At 46.4% G+C, this 15,684-nt stretch overlaps 1 protein-coding gene across 5 annotated transcripts in view; it reads left to right on the forward strand.

Annotated features, from left to right (window-relative positions):
* Positions 1–280: 280 nt before the first annotated feature.
* The window catches only part of LOC147458464 (uncharacterized), an 80,194-nt gene continuing 64,790 nt past the window's right edge, over positions 281–15,684 (forward strand). For 2 of the 5 annotated variants that reach the window (XM_086513083.1, XM_086513084.1), the window contains exon 1: positions 281–654. In XM_086513083.1, the coding sequence (XP_086369209.1) occupies positions 652–654 (3 nt within the window). In that variant the 5' untranslated portion in view covers positions 281–651. The remainder of the gene's footprint in view (positions 655–15,684) is intronic. The other 3 variants (XM_086513085.1, XM_086513086.1, XM_086513082.1) reach the window with 2 other exon arrangements.

Consider the following 15,684-nt stretch of genomic DNA (forward strand, 5'->3'; position numbering starts at 1 on the left):
CTAATTTTGGGGTGAACGGGGTAGAATTTGGGCGTGTGAACTATAATCGGCCTGCTCTACTAGCTCTGGTGACTTCTCGCGTTCTACAGCTCTTCTCGTCACCAAGCTCCTCAGTCTTGCGCAGGATTTTAGGGTTCGCTCGAATGATGATGAGATTTGTTTATTCATAAGAAGGTTTAGGAGAAGAAGCTTCGACGACTATAGAAGCTCCTTGTGGCTCAAGCTGTGTTTCACCACCTCATCAAAGCATAAAGCCTATTGCTACAACGACTATTGTTGCTTGTTGTTTTGGAGGCACAGCAGTCCTTTGTGGAATTGTAGGGTTGGATTGAACATCCTCAAGGCTGGTATAATTTTTTCTCTTTTCCACCGGTGCAGCTCTTTTATTACGGACAACTGTTGCTACCAGTTTCTGATAACTGCATTTCTCCTACGCCTATGGTGAGGGCTATTGGCTCCACGATTTTCCCTCCCAACAACTACAAGGGTCTCAGGTCGTGAATGATTCTCTCTCTTCGGCAGTGCCCTCGTCCATTGGACGTCTTGTTAACCAGTTGCTGCAACTCTGTCACTCCATCGAATCACGCATGTAATTCGTCCCTTCTCTTCGCGAGAGGTGGTCTTTTGGGGCTCTAAGCTGAGGGTACGCAAATGGTAATTACATCCCGAGTCCCTCTCTCTCTCTCTCTCACACACACACACACACACTCTCTCTCTCTCTCTCACTCACACACACACACACACACACACACACACACACACACACACACGCCCACGCACTCATCCACACACATATTAGAGAGAAACCTCTGCTTATGCTTGTTTTCTTATTTTAAAGGTATTGTCACAGAATCAATAACTTTTACAAATAGAGGGGGAATTGTATCCTTGTTTTAATCCTAAGATTCATTTTGATGTTTTTGGTGATATTTCAATAGTTTCCTTTGTCAAGACGTGTGTGTGTTGAAGTTTGGCATAGCGGGAGGAGATGCAGAGGGGGGGAGGAGCATGGTGATACACTCCTGGCACATACATGTCTTGAAGAGGAGTATTCCAACCTCAGAGAGGTCTTCCTCAAGGGAGACTTCAACAAGCAGACAGAGCAGTGAATATGAGGCATGACTGTGAGGAGTCCACGACCGAGACGGGAGTCGAGAGGACCTTAATAGATTCAGTGACACTCTTGACTTATGGATGGCACCTACTACGATTGGGATCACAACACCGTCTTGTTTTCTATGGGATGGGTCAATGGCCAGGTTGAGGTCTCGCATGTATCCCACCATCAGTCTCAAAGGGAGAGGCATGTTAGAGTTTAGATTCTTGTCCAGTGGTGGCTCCAGTATCTCCGAGGATCAGATTAGGGAGTGATGTTTTGTGGCTGTGCCCAACCGTACTTGAGATAGTCGTACCTGTTCATGGCGGTGCACTTCACGATGTACCTCTTTTCCTAGGGGTTTCCCGGGGTTAGAGTCTCGAGTCTTCTGCAGTTCTGCCACTAAATATGTGTGTCCGACGGTCACTCTTAGTGAGTTGACATAAATATTAGCATTTTAGGCCATTCACAAGGGATTGTGGGGTTTATTAGTAGGCAGGGAAAATATGGGATTTGCCTATATATGCAACCCCCCCTCTTCTACTTTTGGCATGTGTCGATTAGTGCAAAGATCCAACGTTTGGGCACTCTCTCTCGTTTTGCAGTCTGCTAGCGTTGTGTGCGCCACATTCTCTCTCTCTCTCTGTCATCTGTCCCCACTCCTCCAATGACTCTAGAAGAAAAGCAGCGAAGGAAAACTAGAGCCTTGCATATAAGAGTAACCGGTCTAAAAGATCGAGATGATGTGGAAGGGGAAGTGGAAGAACTTCTTCGTATGATGGGTAGTGAGGCTACTCATACAAAGGCATGGAGGGTAGGGAAGAAGACACAAGGCAATGGGGAGACTTCAAAAGGGAGAGCTTTAATCATCCGTTTCCCATCCATGGAGGCAAAGAAGGACTTCTTGAAGAAGCGTCCTACACTAAAGAAAACGGGCATATTCCTTTGAGATGACCTGACTCTCACACAGCTTGCGCATATGAGAGAGGTAATGTTAGAGATTCAAGCGGCAGGGGAGAAGGGAAAGACGGCCTTCTACATAGATGGCCGGGTGGTGATTGTAGAGCGGCGCTCCACATGACGGTGCGAGACCTATGGGACCACACTCAAAGTTGCCACCTGGAATTGTAATGGATCTATGCACCTTGATGTGGGTGCTTTTGAGGCTAGTTTTATGGGAAGAGACATTGTCTTCTACTCTGAGACACATCAGGCCCCGGGGCAATCTATGCCTCACATTAGTGGATATAGATGGGAGACAGCCTGTAGACAGGACACGATCAGAGCACAGAGGGCGGGGCTCAGGAGGAGTGGCAGTGTTATTCAGGGAGGAGTTGCAGCCATTGATACATATAGCCCGCAGGGATGAGCAAGCTAGGTACATGTGGGTGAGATTGAGAGCAGAGACATGCAAATATCTTTACATCACTATTTGCTACTTTCTCCCAAGTACGTCAGTTTATGCACCACCCAGAGGACAATCCCCCTTCTCTATTTTGGAGGATGACATATGGGAGTTCTCTAGAGATGGTGACATCATCATTCTAGGGGATTTCAATGCTAGGACTGCCCATCATCAGACAGTATTTTATGATACTTCAGAGGAGATGCTGAGAGAGTTGGATGTTGCAGAGATGGGCCTATCCAGACTATCACAGGATGGAGAACACACTGAGTATGGACGACACTTGATAGACATGGGGACTGCACATGGATTGGCCATCTTGAATGGCCTACAGAGATTTCCCGCTGCGGGGGGTTTTACATGCTTTTCACACATACATGGAGCCAGCACAGTGGATTATGTCATGGCACAACCGAGCCTCATCTCTATTATCCAGGATCTCACGGTTGGACCCAGACCTGTTGGTGTGGCATTGGACCGTGCTCGTGTCGTTGACCATCTCTTTTCAGTTTAGTGTAGCACACAGGCTACGGGCAGTAGCCCCTACTCGCTACACCTTCACGCGGGAGATGGACACTGTATATATAACCGGCCTATACAACGTAGAGGGCGGTACTATTTCAATTACCTGTTAACTTTACACAGAGCACTGAGAAGGGAAGAGAACACAGTTGCGTCCAGCGACTAGAATGTCACTGCGCACACGAGACCGACACCCTGTAGGCCCCAAAGACTGGCGCCCCTTTCGGTATTTCTTTATTCAAATTAAGGTAGACGATCCGACCACTTAGCACAAGCTTTCACAAAGCTGTCCAAACCTGGCGAGGGCTGAAAACGCAGGTTTTTGACCGGATTTCGACAACATAACGGCGCAAAAACCCGTGTAGGTCAAAAACACCTGTCTAGGATGGATTCCCTCGATATCTGGAAGCTTTCTGGTGAGCTGTCATAGAAATTCAGCGGGCTGTAATTCTCTGTTTTTCACTGCTGGGAGCCCAAAAGCTTGTACACGCATCCCAAGGCTCTCACGAGGCTCCCCCGATGTTCCCTTGCAGTTTAGGTGCGAAACCCTAAACCTGCAGAAAAACACAGCAGGCTGTAATTCCCTGTTTCGGATCGTTTTTAGCGGAGCGAACACGCCTACGCGTGTCCCAAGGGCTTCCGCACGCAATGGGACAGTTTCCCTGTGAATTGGACGAGTTTTCACGCGAGAAAACTCTCCAAACTCGCAATCTTTCGTGATGGAACTGTGCGTACCTGTGGGGGATTAGCAATTAGCTAATCCGGTTCTTGTTCAGAAGGCTCTTGCCTTGGCAAACGCGCATAAACCCCCAGAACTGTACATAGGTCAAATGAGAAGCCCACTAGTGGGGCATAACATACTGTACGTAGGGGAGAAAGAGAGCAGTATGTAGCGTGCGGGGCATCACTCCCGTCACCATACTGTGCATAGAGGAGGGCAAGGTAAGCATTCCATAGCTTCTGTACCTGCTACAATCCACCTGAGGCTGAAAATGGCGCCCCCTTTGTTGATATGTAGCTCGTTTTTGCCTCCCAGAGTGGCAAAATCGCTCACAGGCTGACACGTTGCCCAGTTTCCGAGTTTGGGCTTTCCCTGCTAAAAATATCTCAACTGGTGCGTCAGTTGACTTGGCAGCAGAGCAATAAAATGTTCCCCTTGTCATTCCAGAGCTAATGACGCGAACACATTTTCCGGTCAAAAATAGCAGTTCCCTAAATTTTAGGAGATGCTTCCATGGCGTCCCTATCGGTCTCCTGACCATCATTGAAGACTACCATTTGACCACCATCTACAATGTGGGTTAATTTATTGGCCCCTTTCAACTTATAAAGTTGCAGTGACTTGACGAGTGGCCCAGATTCCAGTTTGGCGCACACGAGCTTCCATACTCATCAGAATTCAGTGCTAACTGGCCCGGGTAGTCCTCCCTGTCTGACCGACCTAGATCCCCGATGTCAGAAACCCATTTGGCTGCAGCTGTTTCACATTGGCCATGCAATGTCCACTTGCACCTTTTCAAGGGTTCCGGGACAAACAAGTAAAAATAAAATAAATATATCTAATACTTATTTACGGAAGGCAACAGGAAAAATACACCTCCTGGTGACAATATACATAGATGGGATCTACAGATGCCTGTGCACAGAGGAGCCAGGGCGACCTTTGGAGGAGCTTACTACTATACTGACACAGACACTACATGATGCAGCAGCAGAGGCATATCCACATACCCCGCCTTAGCAGAGACGCTGTTCGGGGAGCATGACCCATAACAATTGGTATGATGAGGAATGCCTGGACACTAGAGCTAGACTTCAGAGGGAGGTGCTTTTGGGGGACATCACTCACAGACAGTCACAGATTGACTTCCGACGCCTAGTGCGGCGGAAGAAGAGGACATTTTTGGCTCGCCTAGAGCAGGATCTATACCAGCTATTCTTGAGTCAGGACTCACGTGAGGCATAGCGGCTCTTTCATGAGCACTCTCCCCCCCCCCCCCCCCCCCGCCATCACTTCTATAGAGGCTTGTGGCCAGTATGCATCATCTCTGTACACAGTTCCTGAGCAGCCCCCCCTTCCCGACCCCCCCCCCCCCCCCCCCCCCCGATCCATGCCCACACACATGTGCTTTTTTCATTGTTGAGATGGTGAGGAAGGCCATTGACAGGATGAGGATTGGGAGAGCATATGATCATGATGGCTTAGTGGCTGAGCATTTCACGCATGCCAAAGATTTACTAGCAGAGCTTCTAGCAGTTATGTTTAACTGTACCATGTGTGAGGGCTTGCATGATACTTGGAGCCTATCTACTATTGTACCTATCTTCAAGTCGGGAGACCCTATGGAGCCTGGGAACTATGGCACTATCATGATTGGACATAGATTAGCACATTTCACGGCCCAAAATAGCAGTTCCGTAAATTTTAGGAAATGATTCCGTTGGGCTAACACTGGTCATCTGACCATCTATCCTCATTGGGACCGCATCCAAAAGTGCAATATGGCCCAACTGTCGGATACTTTCTGTTGGTAGTCCCACCTTGACTTTGTGCCTTTATTGAGTTCACTTCCTAGTAGCCACCAACTTGCTAAGTGCGCCGGGGGGACCTATATGATTTTGCTTCGAGCCTAGATATCCTCTTACTATACGAATTCCAGTGCCTACCACTTCCCGTCTGCGGGTGAAACTACTGTTCACATTGGCCATACAATGTCCGACCTTTTGCTACTTCAAAAAGAGGGTCTCAAAAATAAAACTAAAATCATTGGAAAGAAACCAACAACTAAAGTTAGCAGTTGCCACGTCCTCGTGACATAGTTAACAGCTGCCACGCCCCCGTGACATATCCCCCTCTTGAAATCGCAAACGTCCTCGATTGCATACCATAAATACAAGCCACTGATGATCTTGTGCTATCAACACTCTTTTATCATCGCATGTATCCGCAGGAAAGATCGTAACACATAGATACAAATGACTTAATGAGACCTTCATACTTTTGTCATTTCCATCTATTACACTGAATTCATATGTACATTTGATGCATAGTTACCCGGAACACGGAACGGGAACGGCAACGGGATCCCCGCGGAACGGGGGAACGGCTAGGGGTCCGGAACGGGAGGTATAAAAACACCCAAATAGTGCAATTTTTAGCTCCTTGTGTTTAAATACAAGGAGTATTAGAGTGCTTTGACTCTAATACTCACAAAAAACTCGTTTTGAAGACCATTCAACCTTGCTATGACTAGATGATGAGAGAGAGAGAGAGAGAGAGAGAGAGAGAGAGAGAGAGAGAGTGAGATGGAGAGGGAGAGATTTGAGAGAGTGGGAGGGAGAGGAAGAGAGCTTGAAGGCTTGAAGCCTTGAGCCTTGAGAGAGTGAGTCTTGAGAGGGAGAGATCTTGAGAGTGAGAGGGAGAGAGCTTGAGCCTTGAGGATTAGCTTGTGAAGAGAAAGGGGGAGGGGGATGCATTTTATGAGTCCTTGAGGCCTTGCACACTTTCAAAAGAAGCCCAAACATTTACTTCAATTTTTTCAATTTTTGCCAAATTTGTTTGTAGCCGTTGGCCGTTCCATGGGCATTCCGGAACGGTCCGGGGGCGTTTCGGAACGTTCCGGAACGGCGGTTCCGGTTTGCATTGGCCACCCGGAACGTCAGACATTTCGGGACATTCCGGAACGTTCGGGAAGGGAACTGCCCCCCGGAACGTCGGAACGGGGGCTAGGGGGCGTTCCCCGGTAACTATGATTTGATGTACTAGCTCTATCATTACCCCTCCTTTGCACACGTTGGGTTGGGGCATAGGTAGGTTGTAACTCTTAAGGCTTCAAGGTAAAGCTGCAATACATTTGGTGACTCTGACAGTTCATGCTCTTCCATCCACTTTGCATCCATAGGCGGATAGTTCTTGAACTTCACCAAATAACGTCTTGCAACCTGTCCTTTAACTTTTCTGTCCTTATGTGCCAAAACTTGCTCAGGTACTAGGATCTCATCAAGTTCCTCAACTTCTGGTTGATCATCATCTGGCATATCTTCTGGCACATCACCCGCGAAGGGTCTTAGAAGACTCACGTGAAATGCATTACGAATCTTCCATGCATCAGGCAATTTCAGCCTGTAAGCCACATCGCTGATCTTGTCTGATCTTGACAAGCACTTGAAAAGGCCCATAGTAACGCATGCTGAGCTTAGGAAATAGCCGTTCCTTGCCCTTCATCTTCTTTAACCTTGCCTTTTCGAATCTTAACAGAACCCAATCACCAGGTGATAATAGCAATTCACGACGATCATCAGCCTTTTTCTGTTTTGCTTGAGTCTTCTCTAAGGCAACTTTAATTTTCTTGTACATTTCATCCATGTTCTCAACATATCGATCTGCTTCAAAGATCTTGTCCTTTGTATGCAAAATGGGAGGAACCTTTTTGCCGCCTTCAACAATCTCAAAAGGTGCTTTGCCAGTAGACGAGTGCACCGTATTATTGTACGCATATACAAGCATAGGCAAATATTGTTCCCACTTGCCCTTATTATTTGACACATAGCATTTCAGCAGATCTAAGACAGTAGAATTAGCCTCTTCTGACTGTCCATCAGTTTGTGGATGAAACGAAGACGAGAACTTGAGCGTAGTGCCCATGTTCTCAAACAATCCTCTCCAGAACAAACTGATCATGCGAGGATCACGATCACTGATAATCGATTGTGGCATACCATGGTACTTACACACATTGTACATGAACAAGCGTGCCATTTGATCAGATTTTATCTTCTTTTTAACAGGGATAAAAAGGGCCTGCTTGCTGAACCTGTAGATAATGGCCCATATACCATCATTCCCTGTTTGGCGTTCTTTGAAGATCAAAGGTAAAGTCCATAGCAATGCTTTCCCATGGCTTATCCAGAATTGACGGTGGTTGTAACAACCCTGATGCCTTTTGCCTGTCAAACTTGACCTTTGGCAAATTATGCATGCTCGCACAAAGGCATCCACATCTCTCCTCAAGGTAGGCCAATAAAAGAATGTTTCTACTGCTTTAACTGTTGCATCAATGCCACGACACCCTGCATACGGTGGGACATGACTCTCTTCCATGACCTTATGTCGCAGTGGCCTTGTGACACAAAGTTTGCCATGCATCATCATAAAACCATCTCTGAGGAGGTAGTGCTCGTGATGTTGCCCCTCTTGTAACTGTTCAAAGATCCTTGCAAAATCTTCATCAGCAGTATACTGTTCCTTCATGTCATCTAGCTCATGATGATAAGGAATTGACATAGCTGAAATTTGTGGCTTTCTTGATAACGCATCAGCCACAACATTCTTCTTACCTTCCACATGCATAATCTGGAAGTGGAACATAGAAAGAATGTTTGCCCATCGCATATGCTTTTCGGATAACTTTGACTGTGTCAAGAAGTATCGCAAGGTCTGATGATCTGTTTGGACAACAAAATCAGCACCTAAGAGGCTAGAAAGCGCATGAATCACGGCCAAGAGCTCTTTCTCATAGACTTGCATAGTCCTCTTTGGCCCTTGCAAAATTTGGCTTTCATAAGCTACTACCCATCCGTCTTGCATTAGCACTGCTCCGATGCTACTGCCACACGTGTCACATTGGACCACAAATGACTTCCTGAGATCTGGCAAAACAATTACTGGATCTGAAGTCAACTTTTCCTTTAAGAGACTAAAAGCTGAAATCTCTTTTTGGGTCCATCTGAAGGTGAGCTCTTTCTTTTGCAAAGCGTGAAGAGGTGATGCTATCTTTGCAAAATTTCTGATAAACCTTCTATAGTAGGAACACAATCCCAAGAAGCTTCTGACATCGTGCACAGTCTTCAAGTCTGGCCATGTCTTAATAGCTTCGACCTTTGCGAGATCCATTCTGACACCATCCTTTGAGACTATATGGCCAAGAAAGTCCAAGAAGAATTCACTTTTCTTAGGATTGACAAGTAGCCTGTGGACTGCGCAGCTCTTCGAACACAATGGTCAAGTGGCGCCTATGCTCCTCTTCATTCTTCGAATACACTATCATGTCATCGAAGAACGTCCCAACAAAGTGTTGATGCGAGTGGAAAATCCGGTCCATCATTCTGTTGAACGTGGCAGGAGCATTTGTTAGCCCAAACGGCATCACTAGAAACTCATAAAGACCAAATGTCGTTCTAAACGTAGTCTTGTGCACATCCTCTGGCCTTATATGAATCTGATGGTACCCACTCTTAATGTCTATCCTGTTGAAAATTGCAGCACCTTCTAAACGATCAAGAATATCATCAATTCTAGGAATAGAAAACCTATTCGTGATGGTATTCTTATTCAACGCATGGTAATCAATACACATGTGCCATGAGCCATCCTTCTTCTGCACTAGGAGCACTGGGGAGCAAAAGGGTTTCTGAAAATCTGTCGTATGGCTTGTATCATAGCCAATGCGTATAAAAGGACATTGGAGCATGCTTGGATGCCGATCACACACCCAAGATTATCATAATCATAATCAAAATCATCATTTGTCATAAACTCATAAAATACTTTAAACAAAACAAAATTATGGTTCTTATTGTCAATCGAAAAATTATCGGATTCATTCTCAAGCCGCCGACGCTCCCAAATGCTTCGTATGCACGTTCCTCACTCCTATTACCTGTTATCTGCACATAAATAACAAGATCTTTAAAAAACACTAACTTTACTCATGTTGAATTTTTTTGCAAAAACCCTAATTTGTTGTTGAAAACTCTAAGTTTTTTTTCAAAATCATATCAATCAAAATCCGTTTGTCAATGCATAGGGCTCGTCGAGAGGATCAACTTTGACTTTTGTTGCATATTCAAATTCTGAACCATTGAAGAGATTTTTGGAGGCCTGCAACACAAAAACATCAAAAAGCATGTATTTAGAACTTTTTAGGGGAGAAACGAAATCCTGTTTCTTCTTCTCCTCAAGCTCTTGTTGTTCATTCTTCATCCATCTCCATAGCTTCCATGTCTAGGTTCGTGTAGGACTTGTTTGCTTGTTAGAATGGCAAATGATTAATGAATGAACAAAAAGGTTCTCCTTCCATCTCTCTCCACATATTGAGCACGTGTCTCCTTTGAATGCTTGTGGGTCAATAAATTTCCCCCTTCTCTGTTGTGATCTCCATGTTCTCCGTCCATGTTGTTAGAATCGTACTTTGATTTTTTGCAAAGGGCAAGGAAGCAAGGTGATCTTTGATGCCACTCTGATCACTTTAGACGACAGATCAGGCAGAAACACAAAGATAACCAAAACTTTGCAACACTTTATTACTTCAAAACAACTTGAATAACTGTGAGAGAGAGAGAGAGAGAGAGAGAGAGAGAGAGAGAGAGAGAGAGAGAGAGAGAGGAAGAGAGAAAACACTCGATTGTTTTCAGCCTATCTGGGGCAGTGACAGTGATTCACCACCCTTCCCTACACCCTCTGCACTAGGGTGGACAGCAGCCACATGGTTTGCGTTTTTTACAAAGGATGAAGTTACCTCCTACTAGGACACCATCCGGTGGTGGTTCATGCGGTCTCTTATTGACTGCTGCAGTACATGGTATCTTCGACATCGGCTTGATCATCTACGGGCGTACGATCCTTGGGAGATACATTCATTTCAGCCATCATTCGGCGGTTGCGCACTCCAGAGGGGGTGGTGACTTTGGTTTACTATGGACACACCTATGCACTCATCAGAGGAGTTAACACGAGATATGGCCATGCACATGGCATATGGGATCACGACATTCCCAGAGCAGACACCACCATCCTTGGGTGACAGACACTTACCACTTGACCTCGACACGTCAGATCACTTGCTTACACAGGAGCATCTGCATGGACTTAGGGAGAGGATCTTGGATCTCTTCTCGGACAGGCTAATTGCTTGGATCTACAGACCAGAGTGGGACTTCAGTGCCTTGCACTCTCTTGGAGATTACCTGCTAGATGCGGGAGATCAGGCATCCCGCGACTACATCTGGAGTCACCCAAAGCTTGGCTTGGATGGTAATGCAGTTGCTCTTCTACACTCCTGAGCTTTTGGATTGCTACCTTCAGAGTTTCTTACACTCACCCTCGGTAACCTTACAACAGACTTATCCCCTGACCTGGGCAATAGGCCACTCCCAGCTCATTCACATTGAGAGCCACACCGAGATGCAGTTTGGTGGCGTTGTCATGGATTTTGTTTTGGTTGACACCGGAGGATTGGAGGCAGGAGATACAGGCAAGATGGCGCAGACAGATTGGTATGGCCTTTCCTCTTCTCAGAGGATTTTCACAGCGGAGACTGCTCAGTCTGGCTTCCCTACTTCTACAGGATGATCACAGTGCAGATAGCTCGGTCTAACCACACCTCTTCTCAGAGGCCCCTTCACAGCGGAGATTGTTGAGTCTAGCTTTTCCCTCATCTTGGATTACCCTACCTACTGACAGGACACCACCCGGTGTTGGTCCATGCGGTCTATCAGTGAGTGCTGCAGCTTATGGTAGCTTCTACAATGCAGACTGTTTAGTCTGGCTTTCCTTGATTTGGAGGAGTTTACGGCGCAAATTGCTACATCTGGCCTTCTTGGAGTTTTACATAGCTTAGCCACCTGGCCACACTAGGGTATAGGTTCATGCATTGACAGGCTTTTGGTCATTCTCATGACGGTTTTGGGCTGGTTTGACTACAAATACCACAAATCCTATTGGGCAGGACACTTGCAAGTCTATTGACACTTCTTTTACGACAAGGAGTTGTTTTCACACTCAGTTTGGAACCTTTACGCAGTATCTTCACCTTGTATCGGCAGAGGACAGCAGTTTGCTACACTGCTCGACGACATCTTTCCACGGAGATTTCTTGGCAATCGTGACACCCGAGACTGCTGCTACACTGATGGAGTATCCTTCAGTGGACATTGCAGCAGACATCTTCATCATTTACCTCACATCTTCGGCTTCATGCGGTTTGTTCAGCATCAGGTGTTGAGAGGGGGTGTTAGACTTACACTACTCTGTTGCTTCACAGGTCTAGGGCATACTTGTACGGCTAGTGTGTCTCCGGGATGGCCACCCATAGTCTAGGTTGTACTTGGTTCGGCAGGCTGAGTTTGGGGCCGGGCGTCCACTTTTGTCCGGGCGCCTTCATATATTTCCATATATCATTTTTCTGTTGGGTCATGGGGATTTTTATCAGGCCTTGCCCTACCTTCCCTTTGGCACCTATAAATGGGGCCACTTCCACATCTCATCACATAGAGATCATCTGATGTATTGACAGGGTCTCTCTCTCTTCCGCACACGGGCACTCTTACACAAAAGCTGTAAGTACCAAAAGCATCTGCTTTATTTATGGTTTAGGCCCTTGGCCAAGGTTCCTGTAAGTTGGTTGGGTTAGGATTTATTATCCCAACCCACTTTGTCTCTTAGGCCTCTCGGCTGGTCTTTAGTAGGTTGGTAGATCTTCTTCTTCTCCTCATCCTAGGGGTTAGGCTCCTCGGCTGGGATGAAACTTGGTGGTGCCACGCCACTGACTTGTCAGAGCACTTGAGATACTCACTACCCAATTCTTGTCCATCTTCTACGCATCAGCCTTGGCAGCTTCCCACACGATACTCACTTAAGCAACACTGCCCTAGAGCAGATGGTATAATGACCAGCACAGAGAGCTACTTTGTATGCAGTGTGCATTAGCTGAGATCTCAGATCACTGACCGAGAGGTTTGCAAAGAGATGAGAACCCTCACCCATTGTAAAAGGCGGGAGGTTGAGGAGGCCAAGGAGCTCGAGTTTTACCACCTAGTCATGAGCAGAAATTCAGTCTTGTCATGGTGTCACTACGAGAGCCCCGCCCACCACCCCTCAATGAGGATCCATAAAGATAGCATGACTATGCATAAAGACTCTATCAGGTTCCTAGATAGTCTTCCATTCGAGCTGCTCAAGGTTCCACGCCTAGCCACGTCTACGATGGTGGAGAGGGCTATTCGCCATATGCAGCATTGCTGTTCCACAGATCACACAGGTTTGTAAATTGAGCATCTCATATATGCCGTAGGCACCAACAGAGGGATTACTAGTAGAGTGGACTAGGTGCACCATGTGTCTATCAAGAAGTCCGGGGACACTTGACCTGGGAAACATAGGATCATCATGATTGGCCATACATTGGCCAAACTTTATGTAGCAGTGTTGGAAGCAGAGTTGATGTCTTATGCGGAGAGCAAGGGTCTATGAGCCCTAGGACAGGCGGGTTTTAGAGGAGCCTTCTCTACCAAGTTCATAAGTAAGAAGAGAAAAGCAGCAGCAAAAGCTATCGCAGTAAACTTGTCAGCCATGAGAGACGATGAGGTTCCTATTATCCAAGTGGACTACAAAATCAGAGAGCATGTCTTTACTCTGCGCTTCTTGACCGATCAACCAAAGGTGTGAAAGAGGAGACTATACTGCTGCTATTCCATGTAACAGATTCTTCTTGCACCTTCAGACACTTGGTGTGCCATTGAAGATGATTTGGGGGATTATCTCTCTTTACGAGTAGGTGATAGGCCAAGTACGCTGCCCAAGGGGTACCTCTGACCCCATTGCACGATTGGTGTGAAGCAATCTCTATCTTGCCTCTACATTGATGAGATATCAGAGTTTATTCTCTGTGCAAGGGGTGCGGGGGTCGATTTGGCTGGCGCTCTAGTCCATTTAAAGCTACATGTTGATGATATTGTCGTGTTCTCTGAGTCACAGAAGGAACTACAGCTCCATATGCAAGCTTTGATGAGTCTCGTTGTGAACCTTGGGAAGACCAAGGTTCTGATTTTACATACATCCAACCTGGTCTGTAGTAGTCCTATTTACACTAGCTAAAGATCCAGTGGACACATACGCATATCTTGGGATTACGATCATAGTGACCACACCCTGCTATCTACATGTTGAGCGCAGCCAGAGACAGGCTCACTAGAGGGCATGCTGCACTAGCCATACTAGAGCGTTGCTGTCACTCGGCGCCTTTCGAAGAGTCCCGCAGAAAAAGGGGTTGCTTTTTGGCACCTTGGTTACCCCTGGCATGATGTATGCAGCAACAGGTTGGGCACTTGAACTTACAGCTTCATGGTGGACACAAATTGAGAGACTGTGATTCTGTCTGCAGGTTATGACAATCTCTAGATCCTTTGTTGCAAACCCTTTGTCCCACATCACATTATCAAAGAGGAGCTGGCGCCACGCTGTCCATATTGGTGCACGCTCTCTTTCAAACAGTATGTTCCATTTAGAGATTGAGGGACCTATTGCACGACAAACTTTCATACAAAGCTCTTGAAGCCTCTAGGCAGTTGGCAGAGGCATGTGGATTTAATGCACAGACGCACAGATCATGGTATGCGCAGATGACACAGTGGTTTAATGCACATGGTTTGGATATAGAGGGGCTCCCACCATTTCAAGGCGACCAAGATGCACCATTTGTATGCCTCTTACAGAGTGAGGGATTGAGTGAGGGACCGGGTTTTCAGACAAGATCTCTAACAATTATACATCCGAAGACATGGATTACACCCAAGCAACCTCTTCCACCAAACATGCTGTATTACAAAGATCACTACATGATCCTAGAGGATCGCTTCATCCAGCGGCCACGATATATGAACTCACGTATGCCACCTAGTGCTAGAGTGGTGATTGGACAGCCCAGGGTCTCATCTCATAGACTAGAGATTAACTTTGAGTAGGTAGCACAAATTGACATATACTAGAGGACCTGCAAACATAGCAAGGAATGACCATTTTCAGGTCTCCGTTCCAGCTTCCCATTCCAACTTCCCGTTCCGTGTTTCAAATGTGAGTATTCGTAACAGGGAATGACATTTCATGCCTGTTGCTATTCCCTGTTTCCCGTTCCAATTTTCCTTTCCGGGTAACTATGCCTACAAGATATGTGGAGGTATGATGGAGAATGAGGAGCTTATGAGAGCTTACACGGCCAACATACAATCTTTTTCACATGACAACCCACACTTAATAGTGCTATTAAAGTCGAGACCAGATGGCAGAGACAATTGGGTCGTTTCTCACTACAAATTTAGAGAGAGAGGGACACTCTCCTCCAGTCACCCACACACCCCAGTGGAGGCGAAAATCACTACTCATGCACATCTTTAGCAAACTTCCCTAGCTCCACCAACGGGCAATAATAGAGGGGTCCACTATGAACCGGCCCGTAGGGCGGTAGACTTTAGCTTTCACCCGATTCTTTACTTGAAAAACTTTACTTCCAACTTTACGACAGAGAGGAACTTCACGATTTAAGAAACTTGAACTGAACGCAGAAACAAGACTTAGAAGACTCTGTGTTGATTGATTGAATGTGTGATACAAGGGCTCCTTATATAGGAGACGAAGAGACACAAATGAAAAGACATGTCTCTTGGTGAAGAGACATTACTTTAAACATAAAGACACATCCTTTCGGCGAAGAGCTGCAACCATTGGGCGAAGAGTGGCACCCGTAGAGAGAAGGGGTGTGACCAGTCGTCGAAGGAGCGTGGCTTTTGGCGAAGAGTCACGTCTTTTGGGCGAAGGGGTGTGACCATCCAAGTGTAGGGGTCCTCCTTGGCATGGCACTTCGTGTAATCGTCAACTAGGAGTAGATGT

This window comes from Adiantum capillus-veneris, chromosome 5, assembly GCF_014529385.1.
Source record: "Adiantum capillus-veneris isolate H3 chromosome 5, ASM1452938v2, whole genome shotgun sequence".
Lineage (NCBI taxonomy): Eukaryota > Viridiplantae > Streptophyta > Polypodiopsida > Polypodiales > Pteridaceae > Adiantum > Adiantum capillus-veneris.